Source organism: Falco naumanni, chromosome 9 (genome assembly GCF_017639655.2).
Source record: "Falco naumanni isolate bFalNau1 chromosome 9, bFalNau1.pat, whole genome shotgun sequence".
In the NCBI taxonomy this organism is placed as follows: domain Eukaryota; kingdom Metazoa; phylum Chordata; class Aves; order Falconiformes; family Falconidae; genus Falco; species Falco naumanni.
The window spans coordinates 12,707,149-12,729,089 of NC_054062.1; the positions used below are offsets into that span (position 1 = coordinate 12,707,149).

General features: G+C 38.5%; 1 protein-coding gene across 12 annotated transcripts in view; it reads left to right on the forward strand.

The window, feature by feature from the left end:
- Positions 1-21,941, forward strand: part of RALGPS1 (Ral GEF with PH domain and SH3 binding motif 1) — a 119,517-nt gene that overhangs the window by 65,895 nt on the left and 31,681 nt on the right. For all 12 annotated transcript variants that reach the window (XM_040606743.1, XM_040606742.1, XM_040606744.1 and 9 more), the window contains 2 exons: positions 18,635-18,772; positions 20,444-20,537. In XM_040606743.1, the coding sequence (XP_040462677.1) occupies positions 18,635-18,772; positions 20,444-20,537 (232 nt within the window). The remainder of the gene's footprint in view (positions 1-18,634; positions 18,773-20,443; positions 20,538-21,941) is intronic.

Consider the following 21,941-nt stretch of genomic DNA (forward strand, 5'->3'; position numbering starts at 1 on the left):
TGTCTCTTGCAGTTTTGTCTATTGTGAAAAATGAAGTTGTGCCAACTTGATAGGTGACAGGCAGCTTTTATTTGGATGTGCTAGGTGTTCGTAGTATATCTGAATTGTTTGGGTAAGGCTAGGTGTTTGCCCTTTGGAAAGGACTGGAGAGAAAAATGGGATTAGCCTTTGTGCAGGCATTCTGCTTGGACCAAATGGCAATGCCTTTTCCTTGGATTTGTAGTACTGTGGAGTTCATTGCTTTTGTTAAAGACTTTAGGCTGAGTGACATGTTTTTCAAAACATTTTGTAATTGTTCCATTTGCTTTTCATACTGAGAATCTCAAAGATCAGCTTATGTTTTAATCCATGGTTGGAGAATTAACAGATCCTCCTAATAGTAGGATACTAATAGGCAGTTATTTCTGGCTGTGAAAGCTGACAGTTGTCTTCACCAGAGTAATTCAGTCAGGAAGGAGTGGTCTGGTGTTAGACTTGGCTTTGAGAAACAGTGAAAATACTGTAAACCAGCTGGTCCTAGAAGTTAACTTTGACTCAGTGGTTGGAAGCTCAAGGTGAACAAAATAGATAGAAACGGACCAATCTTACAAAGGCAAACTTGAAGAAATCAAGCTGGTGGGTTTTTCACATAGTGTGCTGTTCAGTTGCTGAATTCGTTTTGCCACAAGATCTTTTGAAACCAAAAGTAATTTTAAAAAAAAGTGTGTGTGTAGGAATAGCAGGAAAAAGAAAAAGTGAACAGACAGATTCTGAGAAGAAACATTGTAAAGAAAAAATACCACCCAGACTTAAACACAAAAGTGTTTATATAAGATCTATCTCAGGAAGCCCCTAAACCACAGCTCACTGCTGACAGGAAGCTACATCTGGAAAACAACTCTTGTACCTTTGCCTTTTCCCTATATTTCTTTTCGAAGCATTCTCTGCTTTCTGACACTGGATAACATATGTTTTAAAATGTTGAAGTGAATCAGTATTACAAATATTTAATCTTCTGTAATATACTTTTCCTGACTCATGGGAAAAGCATTAGGAAATAGTTGGGGTTGGGGCTGGGGGGGGAGGGCAATACTCTTGAGAAATTCTGATTTGTTCAGAGTGAAAGCTTTGCTAGGAAGCTTCAGACAGCTTCAGAATTTTTTTTGACTGTTTTAGTGGCTAAGAGAATGATTTGCACCAGTCCGAAGTGATTTTAGGTGTAAATTCCTGAATATAATTCTAGGTGAATTACTGGTAACTTTTTCTTTCATGCACTGATATCTTATTTTGAAAGTTGCTTGGTTTATGCTGCACTGACTTGTCTGGTTTTCTATATTAGGCTTCATTGCTACAGTGATGAAGGTGGAATGACTAATTGCAGTCATCTATTAGGGTGAGGTTATTCAGGAAACACCACAGGATTGTTTCCTTCTCTTAGTTTCGGGGGGGCTAAGTATGAAGCAGTGATAATATTTTCTTTCTTTCATTAAGCATAGACCAGAGGAATGGCGGAAAATGAGTTTGTTGAGTTAAACAGGTTTCTTTAGCCTTATGGGTAATAGTGACTTTCTGAGAACTCTCAGATGTTTACAGACACTCTTGAGTGGCCTTCGGGATTAGTAGCCCTGCCTCTGAAAGATTTTCCTTTGAAGTCACCAGTGTGCTTGTGTGAAGAAGAGTAAAACTTTATAATGATCAGTGGCAGTCTTTGCATGAGACACAACATGATGGCAGGCTGCTCAGTTGAGGATTGCATCTATCAAAAGGCAAGAAAGAATGTCTTTCAGGAATTTTGTGTTTTCTGTGAAGCACTTTAAACCAGCTGTCAAACTGGAGAGTCAGTTCATTGAAATTGTGTTGCTTTCATTTGCTTTAAAACTTGTGAATTTGTAACCATGCTGAAATGTCACTGTACAAGCACTAGTATTTCCAGCTGTCTCTGCCAAGTGTTAGTAGAAAATGCTTGTCATATCGAGTCACTGTTACATTCTTTGTATTCCTAACAGGACTGATGTTACCCATTAGTTTAGTTTAAAGTCTCTTTGGAGAACAGGACTCCATGCAAATAAATGCTGCCATGATAGACCTGATAAACCATGGCAAGGTTAATGAAGCTTGAAAGGACTATTTTTTTTCCTTTATTTCTAGAAAAAAAATATCAAAACTGTATAGGAAAATGTTAAGTAAGAAAAATGAAGTGCAATTTAATGGTTTAAGTTAGCAGAGTGCTCTGCCTAAGGTAAGTGTTTCAGCGCTGAACTGTTGATTAAATAAGCAAATTACAGTTACTCTTCTGATTAGCAAATGAAGCTCAGGAAAAGAAAAACTTCCAGTCAGAACTACTCAGTGAATTTAAACTCAATTCACAAATAGTTGAGAAAAGACTAAAACCACGTTTTTTACTAATTTACTATTTGGTGAAAAGTAATTAACTCCAAGCTTACTCTTTCTTAATTAACGGTTGTTAATATTTAAGAGAATTGAAGAGTTAGATTGAACAGCTTGAGACACGTTTACTTGAGTTGTGCTTTGGCTTTGTTCTTAATCTTTGTGCTTATGACTCAGGCCACAAAATAGATATGATTGGGAAAGAAAAATGTAAGCATTATACAGTCACCTTTATGGCTAGAGCCATTGTCAGACTTGGACCAGGGAAAAGATTTGATGCTTTTTAAGCTCATCCAAGAACTAGAATGCTCACAGCTTCCAGTTTACCAGCTTTCTCAGAGAAAACTTCAGTGAAAAAAGAAGTATTTTTTTTCTGCTTTATATGTCCACTGAATCTTTAGTAACCTGCCTTATGTTTATTTTCCTTTCTTCTGTTTATTTAATGTAATCTTGGACTTCTAACATAACGCTGCAGTATAGTGTCTAGTATAAGATACTTTTGAATTACTCAGACTAATTAAAGATCTGCATTTCAGAAAGTACAGAGGTATGCAGGTTGTTAGGGTAGAGTGAATGAGCAAAAGTGTGCTGTAAAAAGGAAGCAAGCTATTACATGGTATGGTAAGGATTTTTGTGTTTTAACTGAGAATCTTTCGATAATAGAGTTTTCTAAAGACTGATTTACTTATTAAAATAATTATAGAGGTAATGAGATGAGAAAACAGCGCTTGTAGTAATAGCTGTATGAAACAGATGTGGGCTTCAGGCTTAAATATCACATGGCTGTATGTATATTGCCTCATTTCTCATAGCTGTCATCAATGGGACAAGTCTAACTCAGGAACTAAGTCAGGTCTCGATACATGATACACTTTATGTGGCCATAGTAAGACCAGAAACAATTTGATGAATCCCTCAAGTGAGTAGCTCAAGGGAGCTGTCTTGGTAAGATGTATTGTTATTGATTTAATGCATCTTTTTTGTTTATGTAAGTCTCTGTTAAATGTTGGTACTCATTGATACTGATTACAGCTTTTCCATAACAGAACACATGCACTTTGTTACAACATGCATATTTATTGTTCTCTGACTCCAAAGGCTGTGAGGGAAGTTTAGTGTAGTGTGGGATTGGGTTTTGACTAACCTAGACCTCTGGAGCGAAAGGGGCAGACTAGGATTTAATTTCCTACTTAGATTCTTTTTAGTGCTGTTTCTGTAAATGTTGTGAAAAGAATTTTGATTCCTTTTTGATGCACACATCAAAAGTAAAATTAATTTCACTGTGTCAAGAAAGAATATGTTCTTATACTGTGCCACTAATTTGTTCATCTGTGCTGAAATGATTCCCCACAGCATACTTATGTTTTACCTAAATACACATTTTGCAAGTAGCATTTTTCACCCTCATATTATTGTAAAAAGCACAGTATTTAGTAAGGGCATAATCTGCTAAAATACCTGTCACAGGTAGTTTTCTTTGTCTAGGCGTCTGCCCGCAAGCATGCAGTACAGTGTGCAGGGCAGTTCCGTAGCCACATGAGGAGTTACAGGGGGGCGGAAGAAGGTCCCGTAGGAAATGGGGACCTGTAGGTGGGCTGGCTGCGGGGCTGGCCCTGGCGCTGGAGCAGGCTGCTCAAGACCTTGGCCAGCTGAGCGCTGTAGGCCTCCAGAGACAGGGATTCACAGCCTTTCCGGGCAGCGGCGTAGTGCTTGACCCCTCTGAAAGGATTTTTTGGGGTTGGTCGGATTTTGGTTTTGTGTGTGTGTATGTATTTGTTTTCCCTGTTCAAATTGGAATTTCCATTGCTGCAGCTTCTGTCAGTTGTTTCTTGTCCTGTCATGGCGCATCTCTGAGAAAAAGTTGTCTCTCTGCAGCTCCCCGCCACTCCATTTTGTTAGGGAAATGGCCACAGTCACTCTCTGCCACTGACCCTGTCACTTCTTCGGGCCACACCAGCCCAGCGTCTTAGGCCTGTCCTCGTCTGCCCAGTGCTGCCGCTCGCCCGCCTTGACTGGTCCTCCGCTGGCCTCACTCCAGGGTAACGCCCAGCCGGTGCAGGGCTGCAGCAGGGCTGTGCTGTGGTGTTCCAGCGGCAGCCTCACTACTGCTGGGTAGATAGAAACACGCCTTATCTTCACAATTCTTTTGAAAACAAGCTGTATGCTGTTGGGTTTCCACCCCTGTGCATGCCATAACTTTGCATGTTATAAGAAGGCATTTCCTGCAAACTGTGTGTCACAATCTACCTTAAAAATAAAGTTAAATTTGTAATGTTGCTTTCTTAAAAGTTGAAGGTGGCTGGAGAGTTACTTTTTTCCATGTAGGTCACAGGCGTATCTAAACAGTCGAAGCATTCAGGCTAGCACCTAAGACTTAAATAGGTGGTGCCGCTTCTGAGAAGGCAGCATGATATGAACGCTTTCTTTTTTTCTGGAGCTGGTGATCATTGTTTCTTGTTTTGGGTACAGAAGGAGCCAAAAGAAACAGGGCAGTATAGGAGATGCTTTTGGCAGAGGGTGGCGGAGGCAGTTGTATCGGTGCTGGAATTTTGGTTTGATTTTTGTTGAATGAATACTTGATTTTGAAGATGCTCAAGCCTTTCAAGGGATGTGTTAAGGAACAATGTAGTTGCTCATTCTATCCTATTGTTGAAGCTGTTGCTTGTGAGTGGAACTGCTTTTGTACTCGGGCACATAGTACAGTAATGACAGTGTTGTTTCCATTACTGTTTTTATCCATTTTTAAAAAATATATTTGCCATAACTGTGTCAGTTGGAACAAATCTTTTAATACTTTGTGGAAATACTGTCTTTTTTAAAATACAGTTATAAACTTTTTGGATCATGTTCTGACAGAGGTAACAGACTACAAATATTTTTACTTTTTTGTTACTAATTGTACCTAATAACATTTCTTGTTTGCCATGAAGTAAAATAATTTTCAGAATGTTCACTGCAATTGCTTGTGATTTTCTGTTTAATTAATGGATGTGGAGTTGTATACTCGAGTTATGCTATGCGTCAGTGTTACAGTGACACAGCTTTTGAACCCATGAAGTACCTTTGCCTCAAAGATCCCTAAGTTTTTTTTCAGGTGAATGCTGTCTGCACTGAAAACTTACTGAAGTAGTTATTCCAGTGAATGTCTCAATTTGGATGTGATCATTCTTGAGGAATGCTGGGCCTGTAATAGGCTATCTGTTCCAGAGTAAATATTCCAAAATAGTTTGTCTGTGCTTTCCAGGTATAGACAAGCCCAGAGTGCTAATGTGGCACTCCAGCACTGTTTTCTGGTTCTGAAACAGAAAAGAGAGGAATTGTTGTTCGTATAGTAAGCATATGCATTATTATTGGTATGAGAAGAAGTTAGTTTGATCCAATTAAGAAATTACATATAATCTACAAACAGCCCGGTACAGCACATCTTTGGGATTTTGGTTGATATATTGCCATTCCAAGTAAGAAAATACTGCAGGCTTGCATTTATGCTTACTGCAGTTTTTTGCTCAGCATAAGATGTAATGCTATTTCAGGTTCAATGTTGGTGTTGATTATCTCTAATTAAAATAATTAACACATTCTTCCTTATTCGCCAGACTAGCTTTAGAACATATTTAAATGTGTATCCTACCTACTTCAAATTTTAATTTCATTAGTTGATGTTGCTGAGGTTGATTGAGCCAAAATAATGTGCTCTCTCTACCCACACATTTTTATAAGGTCAGTTTTGCTTATATCTCATGATAAAAGAGATTGCTTAAAGTACTTTATTCACAGTTAAAATCAGTGTCTGTTGTCTGCCTGTACATGCATAGCCTTGCTGTAACAAATCAGTCCCTATAACTGCTGTACTCCAGACTGTCCTACAATAATAGATGTGTAGGCAGAAGCTAGCACATTTAGCACATTTATCATAGAATAAATAGTGTCGTGGCTGGAAGGGACCTCTGGAGGTCATCTGGTCCAACATTCTGTTGAAAGGAGGGCTGTAGGTTAGGTTATCCAGCGTCCTAACAAGCCAAATCTTGAATATTTCAAACAAGGAAGTTTTACTCCTCCTCTGGGAAACCTCTTTCAATGCTTAATTGTTCGCACACTGAAGAATTTTTGCTTATAAATTGCAGACAGAATTTCCCCCATTGCCTCTTGTCCGGTTGCTGTGTGTCACTGAGGAGAGTATTTCCATCTTCTCTGTAACTGCCCTTTAGGTATTGGCAGCCTGGCTAGATTCCCGTTCTGCACCTTCACTTCTCTGGGCTGAGCAAACCCAGCGACTTTCACCTTTCTTCCTATGACAAGTTTTCCAACCCTGTAGTCCTCTTGGTGACCATCCATGGTAATTGTTTAATGTCTCTTGAGACATTTTGTCCTGAATACATACCTGTGTGGTAACATAAATGATAAATAAAATAACTACAGAAGTGAGTATTTTGATTTAGTTCAATCCATGTTTTAGTGTTTGTAGTATTAGTGTGGATTCTGCCAGGCAGCTTTGCTGTTTTAACAAGAAAACGTAGACAGAAGCTGTACTTTAAATCCTTGCCCATGAAGCCCCACTGGGGAACAGTTTTGAGATTCTGATTTAAATATATGTATGCAAATCTGCATCTGTCTTTCTATTGGAAGTGTAAATAATGAGCAGAGGTTCTCCAGTCTATCAAGAGCTGAAAAGTTAAATTAATTGTGTAGCATAGTTTCAATGTGAAAACAGTTGTAGTCCATATTTTCATGTCAGGCTATTTCTGGCAACTCTCACTGTAGCAACCGTCATTAAAACGCTTTAAAGCAATTTAAATAATCATTTTAAGCTCCAGTGAATATATTTGTAACTTATTTAAGATAGGCATCTATTTTGAAAGTTTGCATTTTTCCTTGAATGAGAATTTGTATAAGGAAAATTCTCTTACTGATGTGCTTTCAAGATACTTCTCAGCACTGTCTTTGAAAGACAGAAGTCATGTAGTTTGAAGCCATTATTGTTTTCCCTTTGACGTAGGTAAATGTTCACAAAACAACAACAAAGAAGAGACTGGAAAATACAGAAAATGTATCTTTCAATTCATTCCTGTGTTGAAGAAATAACGTTCCAGAAAGCAATCATATTAGCTACCTCCCCTCTTAGCAACCCCCTCTTACCTCCCCCTACTAGCAACATCACTGCAGGCATTGATTTTACGTGTGCGTTTGGAAAAAAGCTATTGAGGTGAGTATTCACAGTCGCATTAGACTGATGATATGCAAGGGGAGATGCCAGAGAACGGCAAGAACAGCTGTTAGGGAATCCAGAGCTGTGTAAGTAAAAATTATACAAATCCTTTTAACTAAGAATTTTTTTTGTCTTTTTGACCTGCCTCATTATAGTTCTGCATCTGTGTGCGTGTGTGATGCTGTGTTCTGGCTAGCCGGCATCAGACAGAAGCGATAAACCGGGTCCTAATCCCACGTTTACTTTCCTGGGAGTGATCCCATTCAGTTGGCCACTCTGCCAGCAGCATGCATTACAAATCACATATTGTTGCCTTGGCAAAGATTTGTCTTAGGTTGTTTTTAGAGTACTCCAAGTCCTACCGAGGTTAACCAGTATATACATTTTGGTTTTGTAGAAAAATTTTCCAGCCCTTAGTCCATGGAAAATATCCAGTCGTCTCGAAACCAATGATACCACAAAACCGTTGGCTTTTCTGACTATGACCTAATCTCCTAAGAATGGTGTCTCTGGTTTTACAGACTGCTGACTGTAGTGATTTGGACTTTTTACCACTGAGTTAATTGATAAGTTGCTTTCTCTCTGTCCTCTCCTTTATTTAGTATGATACAACCACACTATTGTATGTGGGAAAAGGCTTTCATAAATACAGCTGACTACAGACTGGAAACATTTTTGTCTCTTCTGGTTTTCCTATCAAACCAGTGTCATTATTCAACTTTTGGGGAGAAAAAAGGGAAAATAATTATTTTCCATAGGTTCCCTTGTGTTACGCGTGCCAGTTACTGGGTGTCTTGTAGTCACTGCTTCCTGTACAAAAAGAACGCTATATGGTACACTGCAACATGTGTGCGTTCAGGGGCTTCTGAGTTGGAAATATCTTTAGGAAGTGTACGTGATGATAAGTAGGGAACTAAACTTCTGTTTTTCTCCTCTTATAGCATGCGTTTGTGGTTGTCACAGAAACAGTACAATTTACTAAACAAATATGGAAGATTATTATAGTACTTGATCAAAATGTTAAGAATAACAAATTGAAGTCCCCAGGCTAATCTGATATACTTCCCCAAAAGCTAATTATTCTTCGTTGTAAAGTAGTGAATGTCTGACTGACAAAAATACTGTACAGCAGCTGTTTCCGAACTTACTTGCATAAACATTTTAAAAAAAACCAAAAACCCAAACCCAAAACCCAAAAAAGAGGATGCAGTTGAGAGTGATGCGAGTTTTTAGTCTTTATCTGCACTGTTTTCTTATGATCTGTGTGTATTTGTGAGACAGTTTTAGGTACTGTTATGTTTTGGATTACACCTTGTGCCTGCAAATTGTTGTGAATCCCCCAAAGAGATTTGAAATTCTGAATTGTTAAGAACAAATGTTGCTGCGCCTTGTGCAAGCTGCACATCATTACATATTTTCTAGAAGGTATTTAAACCCCGCTTTTCTTATGTCTTCTTGGTAATAATATTTATTTTCATGAGATCTTTCTGACAGGAAAGTGCTTGCTGTCTCTCACTGAACTCATGGAAAATAGAGGATAAAATAACTTGCCCAGGTCAAAGAAATCTGTGAGAGAACAGTACGTTTGAGTCCAGATTTTCTGACTTCCAGGGACATGCCTTAGAAAATGCATTTCCATTTCTTTCTGCCACTGCAGTTTAAAGTAACACCAACCCAGCTTTTCTCATTGGTATAACTTTGTACATGTGCTTTACTAGACTGAAACTATTTTGTGTTTCAGAGCATGTTACATCAGTCTTTCTTAATGAGGAACAAATCACACACCATAGCTACTGGTGAAAATTTTAAAGCTTGTATGTTTGATGTGAGGTTCATCAGAATTGGGTGAAGCTGAATAACCCCTGGCTTAGGTTTATATTTCTTAAGATGATGTTGTTAGTACCCATCAACTCCAAAGTCTGCTTATTTATTATCTGCCTCAGTGCTGTTGGCTCTTTCTCAGAAGCCTTGAGTATTGAATAAAGAAATAATAGGAGAAGCCTAACTGCATTGACACAAATATACAGACTTAGGTTTGCATCCTGCTGAACGTGCAGTTCTCCATAAATACTTTTTGAATAAAATGTAGCCTTGGAAGTTGTTGTCTGGTGGATGGAGCGCTCAAAATGCATGATCTGGGTGTTACTGACTACTACATTTCAAGGTCACTTTCTTGGTTTACTTCGACCTCCTAATCTTTAAACTGTCAGTAATATTACTGCTTTTTTTTGAGCTCTTCAATAAAAAAATTAAGAGCTAGCTATTATAGTTCTTTTGGCAATTGCAAAATAATCGATCCCCTTGACACAGTGTGATTTCCATTGATAAATTTAGTTTTGGATTACTTGTCCATGCTTTTCCTTAGTCTGTGTTATTATTTCCTGATACCATAAACTAATGAATACTGTGTTGTTGGCATACAATGATCCAGCTGCAAAATTAGTTCTAATAACAATGGAGAAAAGCAGTATCACTGGAAAATGTTTTGCCTGTAGAAGCAACTGCCCATGAGCTCACCCTCTGGAAAATATCCTGATGGCTTCACATCTTAGAGAGCTTTTTTCAGTGCACAGTAGCACAAATGTAAGCCAAGGTTTGAAAAGCTAGTGCTGTGTGTTTTCTTTGGCATATGGCTATCCTGAGCCTTTCCTTTGAGAAGCAGATCTTAAAGTCTTTTGCCGAAATGAGTGATTTCGTGATTCCTCTTGAGCAAAATAAACTGATTCTCATCTATTCCTATTACCACGTCATATATATAGACGAGTTCATAATGCCACTGCCCAGATGAAGGCTGATAACACTGAAAAAAAAATCATAAAAACCTAATCATCCTTCTTGATTTAAAAGGACAGAGGGAGAGAAACACCGTTGCAAAGGTGTAGCTTGATGTGTATTTACAAAGGTTATGTTCTGTTGTATGCCAGCATTCATTAATTAAGCATTCAGTTTAATTTTTTATTGGCATCCATCAGTTTTGTTTCTTTCTTCCTGCATCCCACTACCCACAAAAAGCCCATTTCCTTGCACTTTTATTTGGAATTGACAAGAGCTATGCTAACCCACACACCCCCATCCATTTTGTTGCTTGTGTATCTCATCGGTCCTCATCCATATATTGTCCTGGAAGATTTACTGTTTGTCTGGAAGAAATGCCTATGACTACTGATACAGATGGGAAGGGTGTTTACATCCTTGATATCAATGAGAATATCTGCAAACTTGCTCAAAATAGCCAGAATCTAGTCTTGAACAAGGCTGCCTTGAGGCATATTGCAGCATAGAGGCTCTGAGCAAATAGAATTTTTTAGAGTCTTTAACTACATTTTGATGTGCCGCTTGATAAGAGGGGACAGTGAAGAGCAGGAATGTGAATTCGAAATCTAGGTAAGATCTCCAGGTCATGGAGAAATCTTGGGTGGTTCAGTCCGGTTTTACTCGGCATTGGACTGCTACAGAGCCATCCTGGTACTGGCGAAATCAGGGTTCATTCTTTCATTCTGGTGTGTGGGGTGCCTGGTCTGCGCTGGCAGCATGTAGGAGTTAGTAACTTGTGTGTTGGGTGCCAGCTGAAGCGGCCCCTGTATGGTTGGGCCCCTTGCAACAGGTAAGTTCAGAGGAGCTGAAAGTAAGGGTTGGTCTTTGGGTGGTTGTTGTTCATCCCCTAAAATCTGAGACTGGGATGTGGAAAGTTAATAGAGCTGTACTCAAAGCATACACAGAAAGCAAACTCAGTCACTCCCTCTTCCTTCAAATATCACCCATCTTTTGGCTTGCGATATTATTGTAGCTGAGAGAAGCAGCAGCATATCAGCATACTTAATCCATGGGTCCAGAATCCCAAACTGCTAGTGCAGATTACAAAAATGGAGGCTGTTTTTGTTAGTAAACAGAACAAATAAAACAGTTACGCAAAATATACGTAACTTTTAATGATACGCAGTTCTGTCTCTCTAGAGATGGAAATGAGGAAAAATTCAGGATGGTTTTTAGTAAGTACTTTTTGGGGAGAAAGCAGTAAATGCCCCAAGTTGCTCTTAAGCTAAAAGCATTAAGATAGTCTGAGGCAGAGGACCCTTGTCTTTATAATCTATACGCATAGCTATGAGAGAGAGAGATTGCTTCTTCAAGAGAGAGCATTTTTAATACGGGAAGACAATTTTTAAAGGACTGGTCTGGGCTAGTGAAGGAAGTTAAACTAGACTGTAAAACTTGACCTGATTTCTAAGTATCTTTTTTCTTTGTTTTCACTCCAGTGTGTCTGGAATTTCCGTTTTGCTTATATGTTGTTAATCCAACTCTATTCCACTCCTTTACAAGGACCTAACATCCTGTTTGGTTTTGGTGGGTTTATCAAATTGCCTTTGAACACTGCAGCACCCTCTGTGCTACCTACCTACCATGTCAGTGGGTCTGAAAGGTTCATTCTTGGTCCAGATGCACAGGTTGGAGGCAGGTCGAGGGACAGCTCAGTCATGGCCTCATGGTTTCCTAGCAAAGCGTTCACAGCTCAGAATGAACAGTTTGTTCTTGCTTGTCGCTGCCTCTGGGTCCGTTTCGTGATTTTTCAGTGCCAGTTCACATCATTTCTTCACCTATTCCTCCCTAAGCAGTAGGATTTTCCAGAATGCATAAATGAATGGGCTAAAAACTATAAAGACATTAGGTACGCACTTGCAGCCTGGCTAAGCTGGACATAACCCAGTGTCACCCAGTGAGCCACTTATTTGTCAAGGTGGTGGAGAGCTGAAGAAGCAGATACATAGCAGGCACAGCTCTAGTGAGAAGTCTTGCAAGAGATTTCCTCAGTCTCGGAGCAGAAACATTAATGGAGATCTTCCAGACAGCACTTCAGATACGCAAAATTCCATGGCAAGACTGAATCTTAGCTATAAAACTTAGGTGATAGTGGAGTATGGGGTATACTGAACATGTGAATGAGGTTTTGCTCATGCATATGTTCAGTACTTATTAAAATCTAACAAAATTGCCAGGCCTGTCTTTTTTTTCCATAAGCTGTAAAGAAGAAAACCTTTGGAAGCCACGTGACTTTTCTTAAATTTGCTAGACTGTTGCTGGTGGTCTGTAACTTATAGCTCTACATGATAGTAATGAGACATTACTAGAGAACACATAAGAACATTTTATTTTCAGCAAAGTATTTCTATTTTCCCAGATGGAAATCTTATTTCCAGTGTTTTGTTTTATTTTGTTTTATCTGAGTAAGTTTGAGGCATACTTACTACCAGGAGAAAATAATTTGTTTTCACTGCACAAACTTAATACACTTCCAGAGATCTGATTATTATCAGTAACTAATATAAGCTTACTGAAATTCTCTCAGGAGTGTGTTGCTTAGGTGTGCTGTATGCAATTCATCATAGTGGCTTTCCTTCCCTTTTAAAAAATTGCAGTTGACTAGCATAGTTGCATTTCCTGTTGGTTTAATAGCTGGAATTTATTGAGAAAATTCACTGTTCTAAAGCTGGGAGAGTGAAAGTGAGCCAGCTAGCTATTTTCCTGAAACTAAGAGTGTTTTTCTGAAGGCAGGGCAAGAAAACATGGGGCGGAGCCAGAGTCGTTAATTATAAACATGCTCAAAAGCACTGTGGAAAATCTCATGTGGAAATATGGTAGATTTTTATGGTGCACAAGTTATTTTCCTGCTCAAAAGAATGTTCCTTCGTTATGCAACAAAGAAGCACTAACTTCCCTGCACAGCTCATAGAATAGTTTAGGAATACATTAAATCAAAGTCTGCCTTTTAGCTGACCCTAGACGTTTGAGCAGCCCTTTAAAGAAAATCAGACTGAGGTTAATATTCTTGATACACTCTAGCAATAGCTGCAGTATCCCTGAATGGAACACGTACAGTGATTTCTATTCAGTCTGTCTGAATACAGCGTTCACAGCAGGCTCGGTACATCTTGTACAGCATTTTCTTTCTGCATTCATAAAGGGTTTCCCTTCCAGGACCACTGAGGTCAGTGAGATCTTCATGAATGACATCGGAGGCTAGGAGATTATGTTGTTTGCTTTTTAACTAAATCACAGAGCCAAAAAATAGTAGCATTTAACTAGGCAAAGATGCACATGATGCTTGCTTTTTCTACTGCATGTCATTTTATAGTGATTTTTCTGAATACTGACTTATGAAAAGTATTTAATCTGTATATCATTAATGCTTTCAAAAGATACTGCATTTACTAACCCTCCTTCTCAAGCCTGGAAATAGGAATTATATTGTCCAAGGAAAGTATTTAGGATTTACACATTAGGAGCTTCAGGCTGGCTTCAGCAGAGGTGGAAGAGCAAATAGCACAGGAATGTCAAGTTTCTGAGACTTCTTGGCAATCGAGTACTGGTAATGCAAGTCCCAGGACTTGGACAATCTGTAATACCTTGCAGTCTGAGCAAAATATGCTTACACAAAAATCTTTTCTCTAATGGGTATTTTATTCTGGGGTGCTCACTAACTTAAGATGAACTAAAAACATCTTTTTAATGTGTTTTCTGAACTGGAGTAACAACTATAAACTTGCAATGCTTTTGTACTCAGCACTTTTATAAATGGTAAAAAGGTGTTCCTGAAAAGCTGTGGTTGTTTTTGGAAAGGATAAAATGTGTCAGGTTCCATCCTCCCTGCAGAGCCTCATGGCAGATGCTGTGTCTGAGACTGTCCTGCCCATTTCTGTGAGCTGCACTGAAATGCTGCGCTGCTCCTGCGAGTCACAGCACAGTTCTCCTACAGAACTGACATTTTATCTTGTGTTCCTGAGGAAGTTCTTGGTTGACACAACAATGAACAATCGAAGATACTGGTAGCGCTGTGCTCTTATGCCAGCAAATTTTGGTAGTAGGTTGGTTACATCTGCCTGCTAATGAATTTGCTGAAAAGCCAGAAATGTGAGTGCATCTCAAGTCCTCAGGCTGGCTTACCCTTTTCTTCTTGAAAAGCTTTTATAAAGCTGATTTAAGTTTCTGGTTTGTGTTGTTGTTTAAAACATGCAATGTTTTTGTTCTTACTCAGTTTATTAAACTGGTAATTTAATGCTGTAGAAGAATCTGTGTCAGGTTCTAGATTTCACCCATTACTCAGATGAGAAATCTTTCGTTTGTGCCTGAGAGTGTGTTAGTGCATTTACTTCTGTGCAATAGGATTTCCCATTTGTTAGTCTTCTAATTTTATTTGGTTGCAAAGTGAGGGACACTTCTCCAGACCTGTGGGTCAAATTCATTATCGTTACCTCATTCTGTTGTCAGGGAGGGGTGGCTTATAAAGAAGACAGGTCATATTCTTCTCAGAGGTGCCCAGCAAAAGGACAAGAGGCAGTAAACATTGGATATTAGAACTGGACACGAACAAGAAAAACTACTGTTAGAATGGCTAAGGAGCATTCGACTTAAGTTGGTCAGAGAGTCTCCATCCCTAAACTTATAAGGCTCTTAGCAACCTTTTCCAGCTTCGAGATAGCCCTGCTTTGAGCAGGAGATTGGACTAGATTGACCTCTGGATGTACCTTCTGACCACAGTGACCCTGTGATGATGACTAATGCCAGCACAAAGTGTGCATAAAGTGCCACCGATTGGAATCCTAAGATTCTAGTTCTTCTCTAAAAAAATACCATTGCACTGCTATAAAAAAGTATTAGAGAGTTTTTTACAAACGTTAGAACTCAGAAAACAAGAATGATGAGATAAATTTCACCCACCTTCTTTGCAGACCAAGATCAGAAAAGGAATTATGTATGTGAACTAATAATAGTAGGAAGAAAAAAAGAAGTTATTGGGATAGAACTTTAATTTGGGTAATTCAGGGTATGTTTAAAAAATCATTGTATCTTATTAGTCCAGAAAGAGCAAAGTTATCACTCACAGGAAATACTGATTTTTATGTGAAACAATTAATATTTGTATATAGCTAATAGTAAAACAGTATCTTCCACAGATCACTTAGTAACTCCTAATACATAAGGTGGTTTGCAAACACATAAAGCACACTTCTTGATCCAGTCCCTAACACATACATAAAGGATTAGTATGGTGTTCTGTTTCTTTAATCTACTTCTCTTCTACTAGCAGTTGAATTCACACCAAAAAACCCTGCATAAACCCAAGACATCCATCAGGTTAGCTTTCTGGGATCACACTGCTGTGTTTGGGCTTTTAGAGCTTTTAGTTTGGTTTTGATTTCTTCCGTGATTTGGAGGAAGGTGTTCTGTGGGATATTTGGGGAGGATGTGGATGTCAAGTCAGACTTCTGTGACACTATTCACAGCAATTCTAGTATTTTAGTTAACGTTTGTGTTCTGTGATGTTTTAAGACATTTTTCCATAGTTCATAGGAATTTAAAAGTATAAATCTTACTTTATTGTGACAAGTGTCAGAAAGCATATCCAGTGCTGTTACTGAACTATTGGAAGAATACGTGAATTGAAGGGTAAGGTGAAATGTTGAAAAAGCAGTGTGAAGGGCTCACATGTTACCATTGCCATGTGCTGTTTGTTCCCAGTGGATTCCAGCTCAACAGAAACTTTACAGCATAGTTTCAGAATGATTCTATTTCAGATCTAACAGAGGATTAGAATATTTCTACTTGCTTGTTTTTAAAACTGTTCTTGGGTGGAACATGATCTGTTGCTAACTAATGTTCAACATCGATAGCTGTAAGATTTCAAGACACCCAGAGAAAGGAGCTGATAAGAGTGGACCTTAATAGAGCCTTGTCTCAAAACAGGTACATAATATGTAGCTACAGAATTTAGTTTGACCATGTTTGTGTCAACTCAAAAAAATTGATGAATGTGTCCCTGCCCTTAGTTTGCAGTTGTCTCTGTATGATATGCAAAAATCAGATAAAGGACTAGTGCTTTGAGCTGCCTCTCTGGGCACAAGCTTTCATGCTGTCTGGAGTGCTTAATAGAATCACAGCGAGTGACACACATTGTTGTACAGAGGGGGGTTGGCTTTGTTCTGTTTCTTTTTTTATCTCATACAGAATCATTAAATTTTGTGATGCAAAAAGATCGATTTAGTCCTGATAAACTTAGTTATATTTTGCTCTAAGTTCACTGTGTAAACCGTGGTTTCCTTTTTGAAATGCATATCCCACAAAATCTGATCTGCACTTCAGTTTATCAGTAGAAGTAAGTGAAGACTCTACAGAAAAGATTTCAACTGTAAGTGGTATTACAGTATTTAGGTTGCATCCACTTCATTCTTATTTATCACTACTGGCAGTGGCTTTGTGTTTGTGTAAATTTTGTATAAATTGTGTGTAAACCTGCATTCAGAGGTAATTGATTACAAATTTAAGCATTTCGTATTTCCTGCAGATTGAGCGTGCAGTTATGAGATATTTTTTTTTTAATAAAAAAAAAGTAAAACCTAAGTTAAGAGTGGATGAAGCTGCACTTTCTTCTTTGTATTGTCTAGTTTGGGTATCTCTGGCTGTCGCATGGCTCCATGAAGAGGTGAAAGGGCAGCAAGTCTCCCTTATACGGTGATTGCCCTCACTTGTTTCAGAAGGTCTTATTCACAGAGTGCCCATGTGTCTGAGGACACACTGAAGATGAAGTGTGTTGTAACTCTGCCTCAGCAGACTAACTGTTCCACTTCCCTAAGAGATTAAGTACTGTGCATTACGACTTTGTTCCTTCCCGTGTTCTGCACCCAAGGCCTGATCAACAGAGAGCATAGCTAGAAGTCCTAAAATAAATTAATTTTACACACACGCTCATAGCCTCTGTACCCCTTCCCTGCATTCATACAATTGAAATACTAAAACTGATTAAAGTATCCTCACAAAAGCAAGTGTTGCTCTTCCTCATCTTCATTTAAATGCATTCAGTTCATTACTGAAGTAAATAGATGGGCCTTGCATTATGCTTTCATAGTAGCTTTCATGAGTCTTGCAAGACTGTGTTGCAGAATTGCCTTTCAGTTTTACAGAGTTAAACTTCCTAGGCGATCTTGGTGATGGTTCAGTTTTCTCAGACTCGATGGTTGTGTGTTGTATGTACTACCCCCTTGGGCTGTGATTGCTCTCTAACTGCTCTAGGCTGTAAAAGAAGCCTGCTGCAAATCATAATGGTATGTGCAGTACTGAATGGCATGTGTTGATAAAAAGCAGTTGGGTACTACGCAAGAGATGTTATGCTGTATCATGAAATCGTTTCAGCCTTAAGCCTGCCTTTTTCTTCCTTAGATATTTGTGAAGGTAAAAGTACTGTACAACAGAGACTAAATCTGCAAAATACCTGCCTATCAAATGTGGGATGTAGGTATATTTTGGATGGTGATGGTAGCTAACGTCTTGCCACATGTGACTTCTGTATATAATGTGCTGCTTTACCAACCAAAAATGAAGTTTTGTCTTGTTGGGCAGTGCTTTGGATAAAGCGCAATACAAATTAGAACAATCGGCATTTTTAGCAACTACAGTAATCACCATCTTTCTGTATTTACTAAGAAATATGGTCCTAGGCAGATAACTGCATTTTTTTTCAGTTAAGGAATTCATAAATAAACCCCTTTTCTTTATGGTTTTTTAAATCATGACATAATCAAAACCTAAACATCATCTCCTGTTGTCTTGCGGCAGACGCAGGCTGGAGCCCCAGCCGAGGCGCAGCAGTGGCTGTGCGGGGAGGAAGGCCGTGCCCAGGAGGTGCTGCGCTGTGGTGCTGAGCTCGGCTCGTGGCCCAGGCTGCTGGGCTGCCGTCAGCTCCATGCCAGCTGCCCGTGCCACCATCAGCGGCTCGTGGCAGCTGTTGCTCTGTTCTCAGTGTCCTTGTTATGGTCCTGCAGACTGCTTGTAGTTGACGTTAGCTTATACAAGTGCACATGAGCAGAATTTTTCTGTCCTTTTTTAAGAGGTGTTAGCGAACTCAAGCACTAATTAGGACATTTTTCAACATGCAGATCCCAAGCTCTCCTTTGTTTAATGGGCCCAGAGCACAGTGGGGCTAAATAGCTGCTGTCTGTTGTATTTGTTAAAAAGTATGCAACCATTTCTGTTTGAAACACTAGATCAATTGGTTGATTGGTTTGTTTGTTTCAGGAATTTATCTCTTGGATTTAATCTACATTGATTCTGCATATCCCGCTTCAGGCAGCATTATGGAGAATGAACAAAGATCCAATCAAATGAACAATATTCTCCGAATAATAGCTGATCTGCAAGTCTCCTGTAACTATGGTTGGTAAATCTTGTTATACCTATTAAGCCTTAACTAAAATTTTAGTTTAGTACAACATTATGAAAGCCAGTGTCAGCCCTGTGTGAAGGCAACACAAGAGGCTAACGTTGGTAGAACTGAACACTAGTAAATGATGTGGCTTCCACTTCCGTGCAGTTTCAATCTTATCAGTAGATTAGGCAAATGAGCATGTATCCTGAATTGTAGAAGCTGTTTACAGAAGTTGTGCAGAGTTTAATGCTAAGTGTGGACATGACATACTTTCAAGTACAGCTATTGCATCTGGATTATATTCTACTTCCATCCCAGGCAGTCAGAGAGAATTACCTTAATGTCTTTCCTTTCCTTTACAGTAGATATGATGTCTCTGGAGTGCAGAATGTGTTAATTTCATTAGCATTTCATTGTTAGCATCCTGATGATATGTTTACAAAACAAAATCCACATATTTCAATCTATAGAACAGTTGTTAAATTGTGTGTTAAGCTTTTCCACATACCTCACTTGTTGATGAAGTGAGGAACATGAGGGGGCTGCTTCTTTCTCTTAACAAGATTTTACTCCGAAATTCAGTTATGCAATTCTAGCCTGTTAGTGAAGCCTTATGTCAAAAAATGTGCTGGTTTTGGAGTCTTGACAAATACTCGGTGTACTGTTGCTGACAGCATGACTTTTGATTGCTTAAACATGAAACAAGCTGGAAAACCTTGAGAGCAGCTGTGCAATTAAATAAATTCAGAACATTTAAATGCTACAGTTTTGGAGAGTTTTGAACAGGAAAAAATTTAAATTAGATTGTAAGAAAACGAGGTGAGAAGTTACTTGTGGATGCCTACATATCCAGCCCTTGTCCTTTGTTGTCAGCTTTGGTATTATAAAGTATTTAAAGGTAGGGACTAGGCATAGCGGTGCAGGATTCTGAATAGCTAGGTTATTCAGCTGTCAGCTTCATTATTTTAAGTTTCATTTTGTCTTACAATACTTTGACTGACAAAGAAGCCTCATTATTTCATTGACCCTTTCCTTTTTACAGTTTTGGCATCTTCCAGCATTGCTGTGCATTAATTTTGAGTACTTTTGTTAAAATCAGAATGAAAATTGTTATATGGCCTTGAAGAAACAATATTCTGGAATACAGGGGCCTTTAAAACAGTTGTCTTTATAAGAGCATAAAAGTTGTTAGATGCTGCAAGGCGTGTTCCTGTCCCTGTACCAGGCACCAAAGAATTTTTCTGTCATTCTGAACTTAGTGTCTGTCTGTCTTGGCATTCAACATTGTAATTTTTAAGTCACTTCATGTTTGTATGAGAATCACTAACAGCTATGGCTGCAGGCTCCAATTTCCTGCAGAACAGTAAGCACAAAATTCAAGCAGGGTTTGCAGCAAGTAACTCTTTTCCACCTGTGAGACAGTATATAATAAAATCCACTAACTTTCATGATGATGAAATGCATCTGTGTTTTCTTCAACAACTGAGCATCACTTTTGCTCAATCAAATCTGTAACATCTTAGAGTCAAAGTAATGCTTCTGCCTGATTGGTTCTTTAAGAAGGTTCAAATTCTCTGATTCCACAAAGATAGCCTTAAGAACCAGAATAAAACCCTGAAAGAATAATTAATTTTGGATCACGTGAATGTTCTTTTTTTGTTTGTTTGAACACTGCACAGATCATCTTACAACTCTGCCCCATGTGCAAAAGTATTTGAAGTCTGTCCGTTACATTGAAGAACTTCAGAAATTTGTAGAAGATGACAATTACAAGTAAGTACTGTTCTGTTCTGCAGGTTTTGGGGAGTTTAATGGAGAGATCACTTGGCTGGTATTAAGAATTGAACAAAAGGCCATTGACTGAAGATGTTTTGGGGTTTGTCTGGTGTGCTTAATACTAGAAATGGAGCTGATAATACCAGCATGCCTGAGTAAAATCCAGAATGACAGTCTTCCTTTACGATGCCAACCAGATTTCCAAAATGAAATATCTTTGTAAAAGTTAAAAGCAGGTGAAAATCGAGTATTTATTCTGTTACATCATAGTTATATTCTGGGAATTTTGTTCCGAAACCCTAAAGCCATCTCCAACATTTCCAGGATTGATTCTATGCTATTGTAAATAACACATTAAAAACATCTTCCAATTTCAAATAACTATTTTTTATAAGCTGATATATAAGGTATGAACCTGACAGTTTGGGGGGCTTAAGCTTGTTAAAGCAACAATTACAGAAGTGGAGAAGAGCTAACCCACACAATGGTGTGAAATGGACACTGTAGAGCACACTTGTCAGTATCTGAATGTGCTCCAGTAAAAGAGGTGATAATCCCTGTCCAATAATTCTGAAAGAACTAGCACATTAAATCATAGGTCTAGCAGCCAAGGTTTTAAATAACTCAACCAAGGTTGATGCAATGCTGTATAATTAGCTGTTGACAAATATAGTACCTCTATTTAGGTGAACAGAATTTAAAGTATTCAAGGCAACCAGATGTTCAGTAATACAGCGGTGTTATGAAAGATTTTAGAATATGTTTTGGAGAGCGGAATTGCTAATAAATTTCTTAAAACCAGTCTTGTTACCAATTTTATTAAATACTTCAGTTAAGAAATTGGTCTCAGAACTTGTGTGTACTTGGACCCTATGCTAATGAAAGTGTTGGAAGGGTTCTTGGAAATAGAATATGATTTGGATATCACAAGGAAGAATTAGATGGCCTGATGACTAAAATGATAGTGACACAAAAATCAAAATGTTACATACTTACTCTAACAATAATTTATAGTGTTGACCAGTAGATGTGTGTCAGAAGTGAGATAAAGGCACAAAAAGACAAATTCATCCCTCTCTATCAAATGCAGCGTTGCTATAAAAATTTGTTAATACTGCTTCAAAAGGAACTTGTAAGACCTTATGTCGAATACTGTATGCAATTCTGGCCATCCATGCTTATGGTGGGTTTAAAAAAATGCTAGTGCAATCAAGTGAGTAAATTCTGTCTTCTAACACCAAAATGAAAGAAGAAGGTTTGGCTTTAGCCTGGAAAAGGAGAAGTTTAGGTAATATGGTCACTCTGTATCAACACAATTGGGAGATTGTACAGATGCAAAATCGTACTGAGACACTTCAGGAGAAAAAGATAACAGAGACAAAACCCAACATTTGAGCATAG